The 15794-nt window shown below is 41.1% G+C and overlaps 1 protein-coding gene across 4 annotated transcripts in view; it reads right to left on the reverse strand.

Annotated features, from left to right (window-relative positions):
* The window catches only part of LRRC58 (leucine rich repeat containing 58), a 106422-nt gene that overhangs the window by 45033 nt on the left and 45595 nt on the right, over nt 1–15794 (reverse strand). For all 4 annotated transcript variants that reach the window (XM_042998905.1, XM_042998907.1, XM_042998906.1 and 1 more), the window contains exon 4: nt 14900–14954. In XM_042998905.1, the coding sequence (XP_042854839.1) occupies nt 14900–14954 (55 nt within the window). The remainder of the gene's footprint in view (nt 1–14899; nt 14955–15794) is intronic.

Below are 15794 nucleotides of genomic sequence, written 5' to 3' on the forward strand. Positions count from 1 at the left end.
TCAACACACACAATCTTTCTCCTGATCCAGGCACTATTAATGCACATTTTTCTGTTTGCTCATCCTCCCCCAGCTCTACCAAAGCAGGGTACACTGCAGGCTGGGGTTCAAGAACACAAGATATTCTCTGGCCATATCATCTATCTCTGAGTACCTCATGATTATGACAAGTGCCTCAGAAAAACACCTTGAGAAGTCTAGATGGAAACCAATGCCCCATGGAAACACATAAATATTTTATCAGGCTCCGAACAAGACTCTTGCTCATAAATATTTAAACTCCTTGATAGCATAATGTTCAGTGGCTGATTAGAGTCAACTTGTACTGGGGTGGGGAGCTGAGAGGAGGAAGGGAATAGAGCAGTAATGGCAGCAGGTGTTCTACAGAGTCCCTTTTAAGGATCTAAAAACACTGAAAATGCTCCTGAGGTCTCTCCAGTTTGCCTGGACATTCATTTTCCAAGGGCTCTTCCTCTGGAATAGGAGCTAGGTCAGTGCCCAGTGGAGCTGTCTAGAGAAGACACTCACTATGCTGCAGGCAGGCTGCTACATCAGTCACAGCCCCAATAACCTTGCCATATTTCTCTCAGCACTGGTGACATAGAGATTTTCAAATAAAATACATAGGATTCAAGATGAGGCAGACCCTGTAAGAATGGCAGCTTTATTTAGAATAGCTCCAAACTGGAAACAACCCAAGTGCCCATCAGTAGGAGAATGGATAAATAAGCACATGGTAGATATTCATGTAATGGAATATTATCTTAGAACAAAAAGAAATTAAAAACTGATATACTTAACAACATGGAGGAATCTAAGACACCATATTGAGCAAAGAGAAGCCAAATGCAAAAGTATATACAGTGTGAATACATTTATATGGATGGTCAAGAATGCAAAACTAATCTATGATAATACACGGGCACCTGGATGGCTCATTCGATTAAGTGTCCAACTTCGGCTCAGGTCATGATCTCACGGTTCGTGAGTTTGAGCCCCGCATTGGGGTCTGTGCTGACAGCTCAGAGCCTGGAGCCTGCTTTGGATTCTGTATCTTCCTCTCTCTCTGTCCCTCTCCCACTCATGCTCTGTTTCTGTCTCCCAAAAATAAGTAAATGTTAAAAAAATTTAACCTATGATAATACAAATCATAACAAAGTTTGCTTCTGGATGGTAGGAATGACCCAAAAAGGGCATGAGGGAAATTTGTGGGATTGAAGTTTTTTGTATCTTGTTTAGAATGTGGGTTTGTCAAAATTGGCCAAGCTTCCAGCACATGCTTCAGTTTAGAAGCACTGTGAGGATAATAGAGGCCACTGATCTCCAAGATCATCGCTTACCAATAAAATATTGATTGACCCAAATTACCTAAAAGGACTTCTAGTATTTTACCAAGGGTTCTGCAATCTTTATGGGAGTTAATGCCTTGTGTCATTTAATTACCTAATTAATTCAAAAATTATTTATTAATTTCTTATAATTTGCCAAACAGGAACATAACCATGAACACAACAAAAAATTTCTCGTTATGGAGCTGACATTTGAGTGGGAGATATTGGACAACTGACAAAGAAACAGAAGTACTATATAATGCCAGGTAATGATAAAACAACGAAGAAAAAAGCAGGGTCAGAGGACAGAGACTGACAAAGGGCTGTTTTGGATCACGTGGTTAGAGAAGTCCTGATCAAAGAGGTCACATCTGAAAAGAGACCTGAATGAACTGAGGACAGAAGCAGTGCAAGTATCTGAAGGAAGAGTGTTCAGGCAGAAGGAAGAGCGAGAAAGGGGAGAGTGATAGAGTATGAGGTCAAACAGGTCAGATCACATAGGGCTTTGGTAAACCTTTCGAGAGAGGTGGATTTTATACAAAGTATTAAGGGTACCATTAGAGAGTGTTAACCAGGGGAGTGATATAATCTAAGTGATGTTTTAAGAATGGGAAAAAGGAAGAAATGAAGAGATATGCCTGACTCTTAGGGAAGAGTCAGAATAAGACCCACATTTTTTTCCCTTCACAATATTAATATCCTTCACACACACCTTCTGATTCAAGCTCTGTCTGGGCCCAGATCACATATTTCTCGATTTCAAACTCTGATTTTCATTAACAAGTTTATATCCCAAGATAGTCATGTGTTTATAAAAAGTGAGGTAGGTAACTTTTCTGTATGTAGGAAAATTTTTCATAATAAATTGTTGGAAAGAAAAAGAAAAAGAAGGGGAGAGAGAGAGAGAGAGAGAGAGAGAGAGAGAGAGAGAGGTAGGGATTTGCATCCTTTATCAGGCAAAATTCACCAGCAACTAAATATGAATGTTATAATTCTCAACACCTCTCCACAAAATAAAGGTTCTGTTTTTTAACTAAATGTGGAACCTTCCTTTCAATTTTTAAATCCAACTTCTCTGCCCAAGTTAGTCCTTGTTCCACTGTCTCTTAGGTAAGTCAGAGCCTCAGTACTTCTTTCTAATCTCTCCCCCTGCCCCCGATTATTCTCTGAAAACCTACAAGGGAGTGCAATGTTAATTAGTGGCGTGGGAGGGCAGAAAAGTCCTCTGACTCCCCCAACCCCATCTGGAAACGCCCTTATGTTCAAACAACAAAATGCAAATATTAAAATCCTCAGCAGGAAACAAATTGTAAGCACCTATTGTTCTCCCCAGAGAATCTCCTTCTCTCAATCATTATTCTCCCACTCTTGAGACCCTAGATGGCCTCATCCCATTGGCCCTTTAGATCCTCCTTGGCCACAATTCTGCTTTCACTAAGACTTGATGTTCTCTATCCCCAGGCTACCATAACTCTGCCTCTGACAAGGCTCAACTCTAGACTTTATTGGGGAAGAGGGAGAAGCTAAAAGCTGGCGGTAGAAGAGAAGGGGAAATACAGGGAGCACTCCAGAGACAGTGGTGGCCCAGAAGTGGAATGAAGCTGCCAAAACAGAGACCAGAGAGCCTTCTATCCCCACATTTCCGGATCCGTAACTCAAGAAAGCCTGCCAAGGCATTTTATTCTCCAGAATCAAACTGCCTTACACTATATACAATCACTTCCTCCGCCATTTACCTCCACACGCATTTGCTCCAACTGCAACAAAGGAAGAAGCTACTGTTTTGCAAGCTTGGCTGCTACTCAGCCTGCAGGGAGGCTTTCTGTGTTGAATATCGCCATTGATGGCGAAAAATTAATTTTCCTTTGCAGGCCTCGCTGCCTAATACAACAGTTTTTCCAGCTATTAACCCCCCCACCTGAATATCTCTCACTTGGACCTAGAGATGCAATAATTTAATGCTATCCTCTATATCCTGGCTTAAAGGACCACACCAAGAAAGACATTTCATTACAGGCTAGGACATAATTTGTCTACTCTTCATGCATGCTTGTACCTAGAAAACCAACAAAAGGAAGAGAAAGTGCACACCTCTCTCCCCACAGACTTCTGTTCTGAAATGTTAACAAAACTCAAATTTCAAGAAAAACAAGGTTCATCTTCTGCAGTAGCACGAGTATACTTAGAGATGCACTATTCAAACATCGAGTTCTAACAAGTGGCCTCTAGCTTCTGATAGAGCTACTTTGGAAACAGGTGCCCGCCAGGGTACAAGGATGCTGCAGTTCCAGGGCGACGCTCCTCTGCCCCGAACAAGGCAGTGTGACAGGCAATAAAACTTTCTCTGTTCGGGACTTCACACTCCCGGTGAGGGAGTCCATCCTACCCGCCAACCACCATGCATCCCGGGTGAACGTGCCCCTGCAAGGCAGATTTGGGGACAAGTTCGGCGAGGAGGCTGTGGAACACTGGTCCCAGATCTCTCAATTTCAGCAGTCTGTCGCTCATTCAACAAAACAGAACAGCCACAGCGCCCCTGCCCACCAAATACCGGTACCCTCCCCTCTCCTCTCAGGAAACTGCCACTGGCATTCCTGATGAGCGACCCTGGCAGGGCTCGCCTGTAGTTCCGAAGATAGTTTCCTATCCGTTTCCAAAGAAACTGCCCAGATTCTGGAAAGGAAAGAAAGCCCTGCCCCCTTTCCACTTTTCGAAGGTAAGTGTTTGATGTTTTGTGGATATATAGTGTCCACAGAAAGGTCCTACAAAATCCCGAATTTGGGATCCTCAAGAGCGCGCTGCTCACCTCACCAGGTCTCCGACCGCCGAAAAGCTCCAAACCCGCGTCTGGCAGCGGGACGCCCGCGGTCCGCGGGTCTCTCGCGGGTTCGCGGGGCTGGAAAGGACCGGGAGGGACGGGGGCAGGGCAAGGGCAGGCAGCCGCGCCCATCGCCGCGCCGAGGGCCGGGCGTGGGGGCGGCTGGACGGCGGCGCCCGCCTCTGCGGTCTGCGCGGGGCGCGCGCTGCCCTCCCCGGCCGCCTCCGGCCCGGGCGCTGGCGGGGCCGCGCCTCCCGCCCCTCCCCTGGCGCCGCCCCGCGTGGCGCGCCGGACCCCGCGCTCGGCCCAGGAGGCCCGCACGGCGAGGACGCACGGATTCGCGAACCGGGCGCGCCGCGCTCCCGGCGGGCCTCGCGGTCTGCCGCCCGCTCCGCCGCCCTCCTCCTGCCGTCCAGCTCCGACCCTCGGTCGGCGGGAACATTACCCTAGCCGCCTCGGCCCGGCCCTCTGGCCCAAACTCGACAGGAACAAGGCTGGAAGGATTCCATGCAAAAGTTCCCTTTTTTATTTCTGGGATGGAGTCACCAAGTAGTGTTCTTATTTTATGCTCTCTAGGTTTTCCAAAGTCTTTACGTCGAGTTTGTACTCATATCATAGAAAGACGAAGTTGGGGCACCTGGGTGGCTCAGTCGGTTAAGCAGCAGACTTTGGCTCATATGGTGATTTCACGGTTTGTGGGTTTGAGCCCCGTGTCAGGCTGTGTGCGGACAGCTCAGAGCCTGGAGCCCGCTTTGGATTCTCTCTCTCTCTCTCTCTCTCTCTCTCTCTCTCTCTCTCTCCTTCCCCCATTTGTGCTCTCTGACTCTCTCTCAAAATAAATAAATAAACATTAAAAAAAAGACGAGAACATTACCTTTTCCAGAAATGTTAAAAGGAAGCCACAAATGAGATGTCCCTCTATTCAAAGGTGTGTGAGCCTTTGTGTCTAAAATACCCTGAAGAGGGGCGCCTGGGTGGCTCAGTCGGTTAAGCGTCTGACTTCGGCTCAGGTCACGATCTCGCTGTCTGCGAGTTCAAGCCCCGCGTCGGGCTCTGGGCTGATGGCTCAGAGCCTGGAGCCTGCTTCCGATTCTGTGTCTCCCTCTCTCTCTGCCCCTCCCCCGTTCATGTCTGTCTCTCTCTGTCTCAAAAAATAAATAAACGTTAAAAAAATAAAATTAAATTAAAAAAAAAAATACCCTGAAGAAGTCATAGGGTGAGAGATCAGGAAAGGGTCTCTGGAAACTGTTTAGACTTTTCATATTTTCGTTTTATTTTAAAATCTCAGACGTATTTATGCTGGTTGGGAAATGCCACATTTTTACCACTGCCTTGAGGAAACCCTTGGCTGGCCACGGAGTCAGGGAGGAAAGCCAGCTGGGGCCACTCCCACCCCAACAAGTCCGCGGTGACATTCCTAGATGTCTCATACACAGTGTTACTTAACCAGAAGAATTCTTTTCACAGGAGGGGTTTTACTAAGGGGGGAAATAAGAGGAAAAGGGGAATGCCAAGAGTTATCTCTTGCCCAAGAGCAAGGATTAGGTCTGAAGTTGTATTCAGGACTCTTTCCAGAGCTCTCATTCTTTGCCCCCAGATACTTTCATTTGGAACATGAAGAAACTGAGGGGGACCCATCTGATCCTCCTCCTTGGTGTTGCTGTAGTTAAGAAGGTTTTGGGGTTCCTCTTTTCCTTAGGACAGCTGACTGCAGAGAGCAGAACCACATCTTTGGCTCCGTGGTTCTACATTGAGGATTTGTCTTTTTGGTCTCTGTGGAGCTTTTATTTTACCTCAGAACTTCTCTATGCTTGTAAGCTCATTATTCTCACCATCCCCTCTGCATTCTGCAAGATACTGGAATCTTTCTTTGAATGTGGTTCCCACCTGGAGTTCCAGCATTCTCTTTCTTGGATGGGAGTATTCCCAACTCCTCACTTGCCAGACACAGAAGGTTTTCCATCTTTCACCAAGGACTGCACTACTTACCTCAGAAATGATTCTGGAGTCTTTCCCCTCCTCCACATACCCATGTTGCTGCTCTTGTTAGACTTTTATTACCTTGGGCTGAATCACTTTAATAGTTTCCTAACTGGTTTTCTTGCCTCCTGTCTCTCCTCACCTCCGACACAGACCTAAGAATGTCACTCTCCTAATAAAACAAACAAAACATTCCTCCTACCTACTGCCCACCCCATCCCACTGTTGCCAAACTTGCAGTAACTCCCCTCTGCAATTGGAATATAGTCTAAACTAAACTACTTTCACAACTGTGAACAAGCTTCCTACCTTCTGTTTACTTAACACCTGTGTTCCAGTTATATGAAGCTGAGTCAATTGCTCCTCTTTGTATGTGTGTGTGTGTGTGTGTGTGTGTGTGTGTGTGTGTGTATTTGTCAAGTTAACTAACATGCAGTGTATACAGTGCGCTCTTGGTTTTGGTTTTGGGGGTAGATTCCTGTGATCCATCACTTACATACAATACCCACTCATCCCAAGAAGTGCCCTCCTCAATGCCCATCACCCATTTCCCCCTCTCCGCCCCCCATCAACCCTCAGTTTGTGCTCTGTATTTAAGAGTCTTTTATGGTTTGCCTCCCTCTCTGTTTGAAACTATTTTTCCCCTTCCCTTCCCCTATGGTCTTCTGTTAAGTTTCTCAAGTTCCACATATGAGTGAAAACATATGATATCTGTCTTTCTCTGACTGGCTTGTTTCACTTAGCATAATACCCTCCAATTCGATTTACAGTGTTGCAAATGGCAGGATTTCATTCTTTTGTTTTTTTTTTAACAATTATTTATTATTGAGAGACAGAGAGACACAAACCATGAGCAGAAGAGGGGGCCGAGGGATGGAGAGACACAGAATCTGAAGCAGGCTCCAGGCTCTCAGCTGTCAGCACAGAGCCCTACGTGGGGCTCTAACTCACAAACCGTGAGATCATGACCTGAGCCAAAGTCGGACGCTTAACCGACTGAGCCACCCAGGTGCCCCAGGATTTCATTCTTTCTCATTGTCAATTGCTCCTCTGTGAATTCCCCCTGGATTTTTAATGCCACTGTTTATTTTGCTCACTCTCCCCTTATCCTGGATTTCCCTTTATCCCCATCTTTGCCTGTTGAATTGCTCCCAGACCTTCAAGATCCAACTCAAATGCCTTCTACTTTAATGAAGTTCTTCCAGATCTTCCCAGTCAGATCTGTGAGATCAATGAATGTCTCTTTCCCAGCACCCTGTGTTTCTGTTACAACACTAAGTTCAGCTGTATGTTATAGCTGGTTGTGTCCTCCTGTCTCCTCACTGTCAGGGCCTGCAAGGCAGGGTGTGTTTCTGACTCATCTTCATCCCCCATGGCAATTGGCCACACACACATTTTAAAATAAATAACTATTCTTTGGTTGTATATAAGCTGTGTGCTTATTATAAAAATTCAAGTACATAAAAGTATAAGAAAGGAAATAAAACCCCACGCCCTGAAAGAACCACTGTTAATATTTCAGTGATCATATATTCATGCATCTCTTTATGCACATGTTCATCTATATAGGCCCACATGGAATTATTTTGTGTGTGCTATATTTTCTTTCATATACACTCTTTTCTAATCTTTTCTTACCTGACTCTCCCCCTTACTACTCTCCCTCACTCTCAAATTATTGAAAAAGTTAAGCATGCCAACATAACTTCCTTCCTATATAGAGAGTTGTTTTTTGTTGTTCTTTTTATTTATTTTACAGAATAAGGTGTCATAGACTTCCGTGCTTCTTGCTTTTCTCAGTAAATAAGGAGTCTTAAAATCCCTCCAATTCAACTAGTATTACTTGAATTCACTCTTTTATTTTAAAGGCTGCATAGTGTTTAAGATATACCAAAATTTGTTTACAAGTTCCTCTATTCATGGCATTCAAATTCTTTAAAAAAAATTGCCACTGCCATGAATGTTTCAATAAACATCTGTATATGTATATCCAAATGGCTTGATACTTTAATTTCTGAGGGATTAATTCCTAAATATGAGATCTGTCTATTTAAAATGTTAAATAGGTTGCCTTCTAAAAGGCTGTAACAATTTGCTCTGTATAGCTTTAGCCATCCTGATAAGTGAATAGAGGTAGTTTGTTGTTCCATTATTTGTATTTCACTGATTACTAGTGAAGCTATTTTCTCCTGCTTTGGATTTTCTGTTCTGTAATTGCTTTTTCATATACCTTAATTCATTTTTCTTCTTGAGTTACTGGTCTTTGTCTTTTCAAAGTGTAAGAATTGCTTATACATTACAGATGGTAACTCTTTAATATGTTGTATGTGTTGCATGTACTTTCCCCAATCTCTTGTTTATCTTTTAACTTTATTTGGAATTTTATTTAAAAAAAATTTTTTTTTCAACGTTTTTTATTTATTTTTGGGACAGAGAGAGACAGAGCATGAACAGGGGAGGGTCAGAGAGAGAGGGAGACACAGAATTGGAAGCAGGCTCCAGGCTCCGAGCCATCAGCCCAGAGCCTGACGCGGGGCTCGAACTCACGGACCGCGAGATCGCGATCTGGCTGAAGTCGGACGCTTAACCGACTGCGCCACCCAGGCGCCCCTGGAATTTTAAAAATCAACTACAACTTATTCAAGTTGACATCAAATTAATTTCACATGCCTTAGGATTAGAGACAATACATTACTTAGGAAACCAAATGGATTTTGCAACTTCCTTGGGAAACCAATCTTCTATTTCAGTATTTCATAATTTATTCCAGAATTGTTATATCGTCCTACTTCTTAATGCCATACTCAGTCACTATTAATCCACTTTGCCCCGTTCACAAATGTATTTGTGTTTATATTATAGCACAAATTTTCTATATATTGTTATCTGTCAGAGTCACATTAAATAGACTATTTTGATCATCAAAATTGTGTTTAGCAAAGTGTTAACACATTTAGTAGTTATTGTTTATTTTTTTCTGCCCCAAATTCACTCCTTTGGGAAAATGCCTCCTGCTGTCCCTCCCATGAAATTCTAGAGGTCTGCCAATCTTGGAACTCCACTCTTTTTTGACCACAATAGTGGTAATAACCCATACTAGAACAAATGGTCTCCCCGTTGCAGGAATTTGAATACTGAATTTTAGGTTGGCATTATCTTAAAATGATTGTCCTTAATTCCGGCACTAAAATCCTCAGATATACCCTGTTGTTTTTAATTTTATATATTTAATTATTTTCTTAGCGGTTGCTCTGGGTATTGTAATTAACATGTGAACTTAATCTATTTGGAGTAATACCAAATTCATTTTCATAGCGTACAATATCTTGCTCCAACAAAGCTCCATTCCCTCCTCTCTCTTTTGTACTATTATTTTTACAAAATATTATTTGTGTTATTTTATACATTATAAGCCCATCAACACAGTTTTATAATTTTCTTCATGTGGATTCTAGTTACTGTCTAGTAAGTAACCTTTTATTTTAACCTAAGGACTCCTTTTAGCATTTGTTGTGGGTCAGGTCTGCAAACCACAAACTGTCTGGTTTTGTTTTCTTGGAATGATTGACTCTCTCCTTCATTTTTGAAGGACATGATTGCTAGATGCAGAATTCTTGGTTGATGGTTTTTTCTTTCTGCACTTTATCACCCCACTGCCTTCTAACCTCCATAGTTTCTGGTGAAAAGTCATCTGTTATCTTGTTGAGGCTTCCTTGTATTTGAAGAACCATTTTTCTCTTTATGCTTTAAAGAATCTGTCTGCTTTTCTACAGTTTGACTATGATGTATTCAGGTATGGATTATTTTGTACTTATTGTACTTAGAGTGTGTTGAGCTTCTTTTCAAATTTGGGAAGTTTTAAGCCATTGTTTCCTCAAACATTGTTTTTGCCCTTCCTTTCCTCTGTTCTTCTGAGAGTCCCAAGATGCTTATGTTGGTACACTTGATTGTGTCACACAAAGTCTTTGAGGCTTTGTTCATTTTTTTTCCTTCTTTTTGTTCTTCAGACTGGATTATCTCAATTGATTTATCTTCAAGTTTGCAGATTCCTTCTTCTACCTGTTAAACCTGTTAAGCTTCTCTTGTGAATTTGTCATTTCAATTATTGTAATTTTCAACTCCAGAATTTCTACTTGGTTCTTTTTAATAATTTCTGTCTCTTTATTCATATTCTCTATTTTGTGAGACATTATTCTCATTCTTTCTTTTAATTCTTTACATACAATTTCCTTTTATTCTTTGACTGTATCTGTAAAGCTGACTTGAAAACTTTGTCTAGTAAGTTTAAAATCTGGACTTCCTCAGGAATAGTTTCTTTTGACTGCTTTTCCTCTCCCTGTGTATGGGCCATACTTTCCTATTTCTTTGTGTGTCTCATAATTTTTTTGTTGAAAAATTGGGCACATTAAATTATATATTGTAACAACTCTGTAAATCTGATTTCCTTCACCAGCTTCAAGGGTTGTTGTTGTTTATTTTATTTTATTTTTTTTTTGTTGTTGCTGTAACTATTGCTGTTGTTTGCTTGTTTAGTGACTTCCTTGGCTTATTTTGTGAAGTCTGTGTTTTTTGTCCTGTGATGTCACTGAAGTTTCTGCTCAGTTAGCTCAGTAGTCAGCTGATTAAATAGAGATTTCCTTCAATGCTTTGAAACAATAAGTTTTCCATCCTTTGGTGAAGAGGTGTGTGTGTGTGTGTGTGTGTGTGTGTGTGTGTGTGTGTGTGTGTGTTGGGGCAAGACTTTAATGCTCTATCAGTTTACAACTCTGATTTAGCCTTCACTTCCTGCATTTCAGTCTCCAGGTCACCCAGAAGTGAAAGTGGAAGGGTCTTCTCAGGTCTTTTCTGGGTATGCACACAGCTCTGCATATATATTTGGCCTTCTACATCTCCAGAAACATGTGAGAACTCTTCAAATCCCCCTAAAAAACGTTTCATTCTCCAGATTTTTCTTTTAAGTTTTTTTTTTTTAGGCCAGTCTCTTATTCTCCTCAACTTGTTCTGCTATGTCAAGAGGCTGTGATATTAAAAAATTGTCACTGATCATTTTTGACGAACACCCTTGGGATAGAGCTTCTCTCAGTGACTAAGGTCTGAGCCAGGTCAGATAAAGATAAGCCCTATGAATGGGACTTTTTCTGGGAGGTATCAGATGGTCACATAATGACAGTTCTGTGATTATGGGCTGTTTGGATGGGGCTTTGGGGAGAGCTCCAGCTCCATTATACACCCTCCATTGGCTGCTAGACTGCTGCTTTCCACAGCTATCATAGTTGTAAGGCTGTTGGTCTTTCAATCTACTGCAGGACTGTGGTGAGGCAACTGGGAATAGAATAAGTTAAGATGCTAGAAAGCTTATTGTTCTTATTGAGATTCAGCCACTCTATTTGAATAAATATTCTTTGGATTGTTGCAGGTTTTTAAAATTAATTTCCACAGTTCTGAAAACGTTGATTTTGGCAATTTTTTGTAAGTGTTCTTGTTGCTTTTATGAAGATGTGGATTTTTGGAGGCCCTTTTCCACTATTCTGGAATGCTTCTCGCATTCTAGTTAACCTATCGCTAAGTATTTTATAGTTTTGTCACTATTTTGAGGGTAATATTTTTCCCATTTACATAGTTGGCTTATATATGAAAAATTAGGTTTAAAAAGTTATTTGATGTCCAGCCATCTTATCCAACTTTATTTTAACTCCATTATGTTTTTTAATAGAGTCTTTCAAAAATTCTAGATAAACAATCATATCAAAACCAAATAATTTAGTATTTTCCCAGTATTTACAATAATTTAACATTTTTTCTCATTTTTTTGCATTTTCCAACTCTACAAAACAATAGTGAACAGCAATGATTGGAAATTTCCTGTTTCATTACCAATTTTAACAGAAACGCTTAATAGTTTCCATGTTTAGAGTAATTGATATTACTTTTTATTGAATGTTTCTATCATATTTAATACTTCTCTTCTTCCAACAATGAATGTTGAATTGAACTTCAATTTCACAAGGTTTTGGGGAAATTTAAACTTTTAAAAAATGTTTACTTATTTTTGAGAGAGAGTGAGACAGAGCGCGAGCGGGGGAAGGGGCAGAGAGAGAGAGGGAGACACAGAATCTGAAGCAGGCTCCAGCTTCTGAGCTGCCAGCACAGAGCCCAACGTGGAGCTCCAACTCGCAAACGGTGAGATCATGACCTGAGCCGAAGTTGGACACTTAACCAACTGAGCCACCCAGGCGCCCCTAAATTTAAGTCTTAATGTTACTCTGGGCTATTGCTTAAAGGTAACTTGTGAAATATCCGTCTCATAACCTGGAATTACTTGGGCACCCAGCTGAATTATAAATTGAGATGTTACTACAGAGACCTTGAAGAGGCTAGAGAACACACCCATGCATGTTTTAATGGAAACTTTCTGAAGATAAAATTTCTGTCAGAATGATTTGTGACATTAAGGGTTCTACTTAATTGGAATGGGGGATTCAAGGTAGATCAGAAAGAAAGACATCCTGCATCAGACTGGCAGATGTGTTTGGGATAGGCAGAGTCATTGCTCTTGCTGTAGACTCTCCTGGTATTACTTGAAACCCAGAACACTGAATCAATGAACTGGAATTAGCAGTGGAACTCTGACTAGGTTAAGCCCTAAAGATCCCCTCTTCCTGTCCCCCATGCTAACCCTTCTCATGAAAAAGGTAACTTCTATTTTTCACCTTCCTGATTCCTCATCTTAACTCCTTTTTCATTTTGTTTCATTTGAAAATTAAAATAAGTCTCCAGAATTTTTGCCTTGAAATTCACCTGAAAGTCATAGAATCCCCAGGCCTCATCCTTTTTAGCCAATTAGTAGCAACAGGCATTGAGACTCAGCACCCAGCTCAAGTTCTTGAGATGCTCCCTGCCTGGCCTCAAACTGACCTCCAAAGGCTGTCTCCAGCTTGCACTGGTACTTAGAAGGCTGTGGGTAGTTTGTGAATGCTACATTCTAAGAATGGACTCCTGTCAGAATGGCATTTATTCTTTTGTTGTTTTTTCAATAAATATTTATCAAGTGTAAGAGATACCAACCTCTCCCTTTCCATGTTTTCTTACATAGTCCTTCTAATTTCTTGGAAGTGTTAGGGAGAAGTCTACAATCCTTCCTATTTTCACTTCCCACCTGTTGTCTCTCATGGGAGGTAGATTGGTTTGTATGATTGTTTTAGAAAAAGGATCACTGCATTCACATGGCCAAATCCCTGCTTGGCTTTTTTTTTTTTTTTTTTTTTTTTTAATGATGTTTCCCATAGGATATATGCATTCTTCTTTTCTTTGTATGGTAGACTAACTGGGGAAAACCCTCCTTCTGTAGATAGCCTGTGGTTGTACAAGTTCTGCCTATGCTTGGTTCAATATGGTTAAGTTCAATTTGGGAAGGAGGAGTATGAAACTCATTTTGGCTTCTAATCCAGGCTGTGTTCTTTAATCTAGCATTACCATAAAAACTGATATTTGGATTATTATATGATTCCTGGAGTGATATTTTTGTTGTTCAGAACTCGGAAGTAAGAGGGAATAATTCTCATATTATTCTCATTCTCAGACTCTATTTATTGGTGTTCATTCTGTACAATATCCTGCTAAGAGCTATGAAGAGGTCAGAGGATTATGTACATGGTCCCTGCCCTCAAGAAATTTGTAGTTTTGTAGTGTAAGACATTCACACAAATAACAACAATTCAAAAGAGATACTATCATCCAATATTTTGAAATTTTTTTCTGGCTTAAGGTGACAGATGCTGAAGATACAAAGATATATCTTCATGGTTTCTGCTCTCAAGGACCATAAAAAGAAATTTTCACAGAGAAAGGGAAACTGACCTAGTCTAAGAAGGGTAGAATCTTAAAAGGCAGAGATAGGAGAAGATAGTCCAAGTAGAGGGAACAACATGATCATGAACTTGGAGGCAGGAATGAAGACAAGCAGTCCACTTTGAGAGAACTGGGGAGATCTTTAAGGAAAACACTGGGAGATAACTGGACAGGTATATTGGAACCAATTGTGTGGTTTCCTGATTGCTGGCTAATCAGAGGTAATAGAGCCTATGGGTAAGTGTCTATGACCCTGGGTAGGAAAAAAAGGGTCCCAATGGACGCTAAACTCCTTAAGAGAAAAAAAATGTCCACCAAATAAATACTTTCCTCTATAATTTACTTGGTATGTAAGCACAGAATATCAAAACTGGCAAAGCTTTTAGAGAAACTCTAGTTCAAATTCTTTATTTTAAAAATGAAGAAAAGTTCAGAGAGATGAAATGAATATTTGTATGAACACTGGAAGCATACCTAAAAAATACTTAAAGATGATGCCAGAGTGAGAAATCATCCTAAGAAATAAAAGCAGCAACAGGATCATCTTTGACCAAGAAAGGCAGAGTCTCTCCAGAATTCCAATAACACAATGAGTAAGAACAGTTTCAGGAACCCAAATTAAATAATTTCCTATAAAGTGAGTGGGAAGCTTTCTGGTCTTTACATGTATGGATACTGGTCTTGTATGAACCAGGGGGACTGAGTCACAGTAATTACTAGATTATTGTAAAGGGTTTTGGTGTGTTTTTTTTTTCATGTTACAGTCATGCACTTAAATGACTTTTAGGTTAAATTTTCAACCCCCAACTAGCCTTTAAAAGGTAAGAGACGTCTTTTGTTAGTGCTTGCTGGAATGATGGGAGACCAATGGAAAGCATTGCCATTATGAGTCTTAGCAGGGAACCTGTCTCCTAGGCCTTACTTGTCAGACAGTGAGTTCCATGGGACAGGCAGGAACAAGATGTAGAGGGGAACACCTGTGGGAAACAAAAGTAAACATTGTATTAAGAATAATTAAATTAATAAAATGGACATTCTCCAACCCACCTTAGTCACCAAATGTTTAATGCACCGTGGCCCCACGCAGCCAGAGGGAGAGTTTTAATAAGCACCAGACTCCCCGAAACTAGATGTCCTGAATCCAACACAGTCGATGTAAAGTGCCAGTCCTTTGAGGTTGGGAAGACTGCTGCTTGTGCAGCCTTTTTGGGGGATGAAAGTTGAGGAGAGGTCAACCTTGGCATTCTTAAGCAAATGTGTTGGTTGGTTTTGGTTTTTTTTTTTTTTTTTTTTTTTTTTTTTTTTTTTTTTTCCTTAAGAAAAACAGGTTTGGGGCGCCTGGGTGGCTCAGTCAGTTAAGCATCTGACTTTGGCTCAGGTCATGATCTTGCGGTTTGTGACTTTGAGCCTGGCATCGGGCTCCGTGCTGACAGCTCAGAGCCTGAAGCCTGCTTCAGATTCTGTCTCCTTCTCTCTCTCTGCCTCTCCCCCACTTGTGCTCTGTCTCTCTGTCTCTCAAAAATAAATAAATGTAAAAAAAATGTAAAAAAAAAAGGTTTATTTATTTATTCAATAACATACAATTCACCCACTTAAACTTTATAATTCAGTAATTTTTAATATATTCACAGATATGTGCAGCATCACCAACTTTAGGGTAATTTCATTACCTCAGGGGGAAAAAAAAACATCTGGTGAGAATGAAATGTAGACTTACCATCTGATCCAGCAATTCCAATTCTGTGTATATGCCCCAAAGAATTGAACGTAGGGACCTGAACCCATTATTTGTATCCTCATGTTCATAGCAGGCAAAA

The sequence above is a fragment of the Panthera tigris genome, chromosome C2, assembly GCF_018350195.1.
Source record: "Panthera tigris isolate Pti1 chromosome C2, P.tigris_Pti1_mat1.1, whole genome shotgun sequence".
NCBI lineage: Eukaryota > Metazoa > Chordata > Mammalia > Carnivora > Felidae > Panthera > Panthera tigris.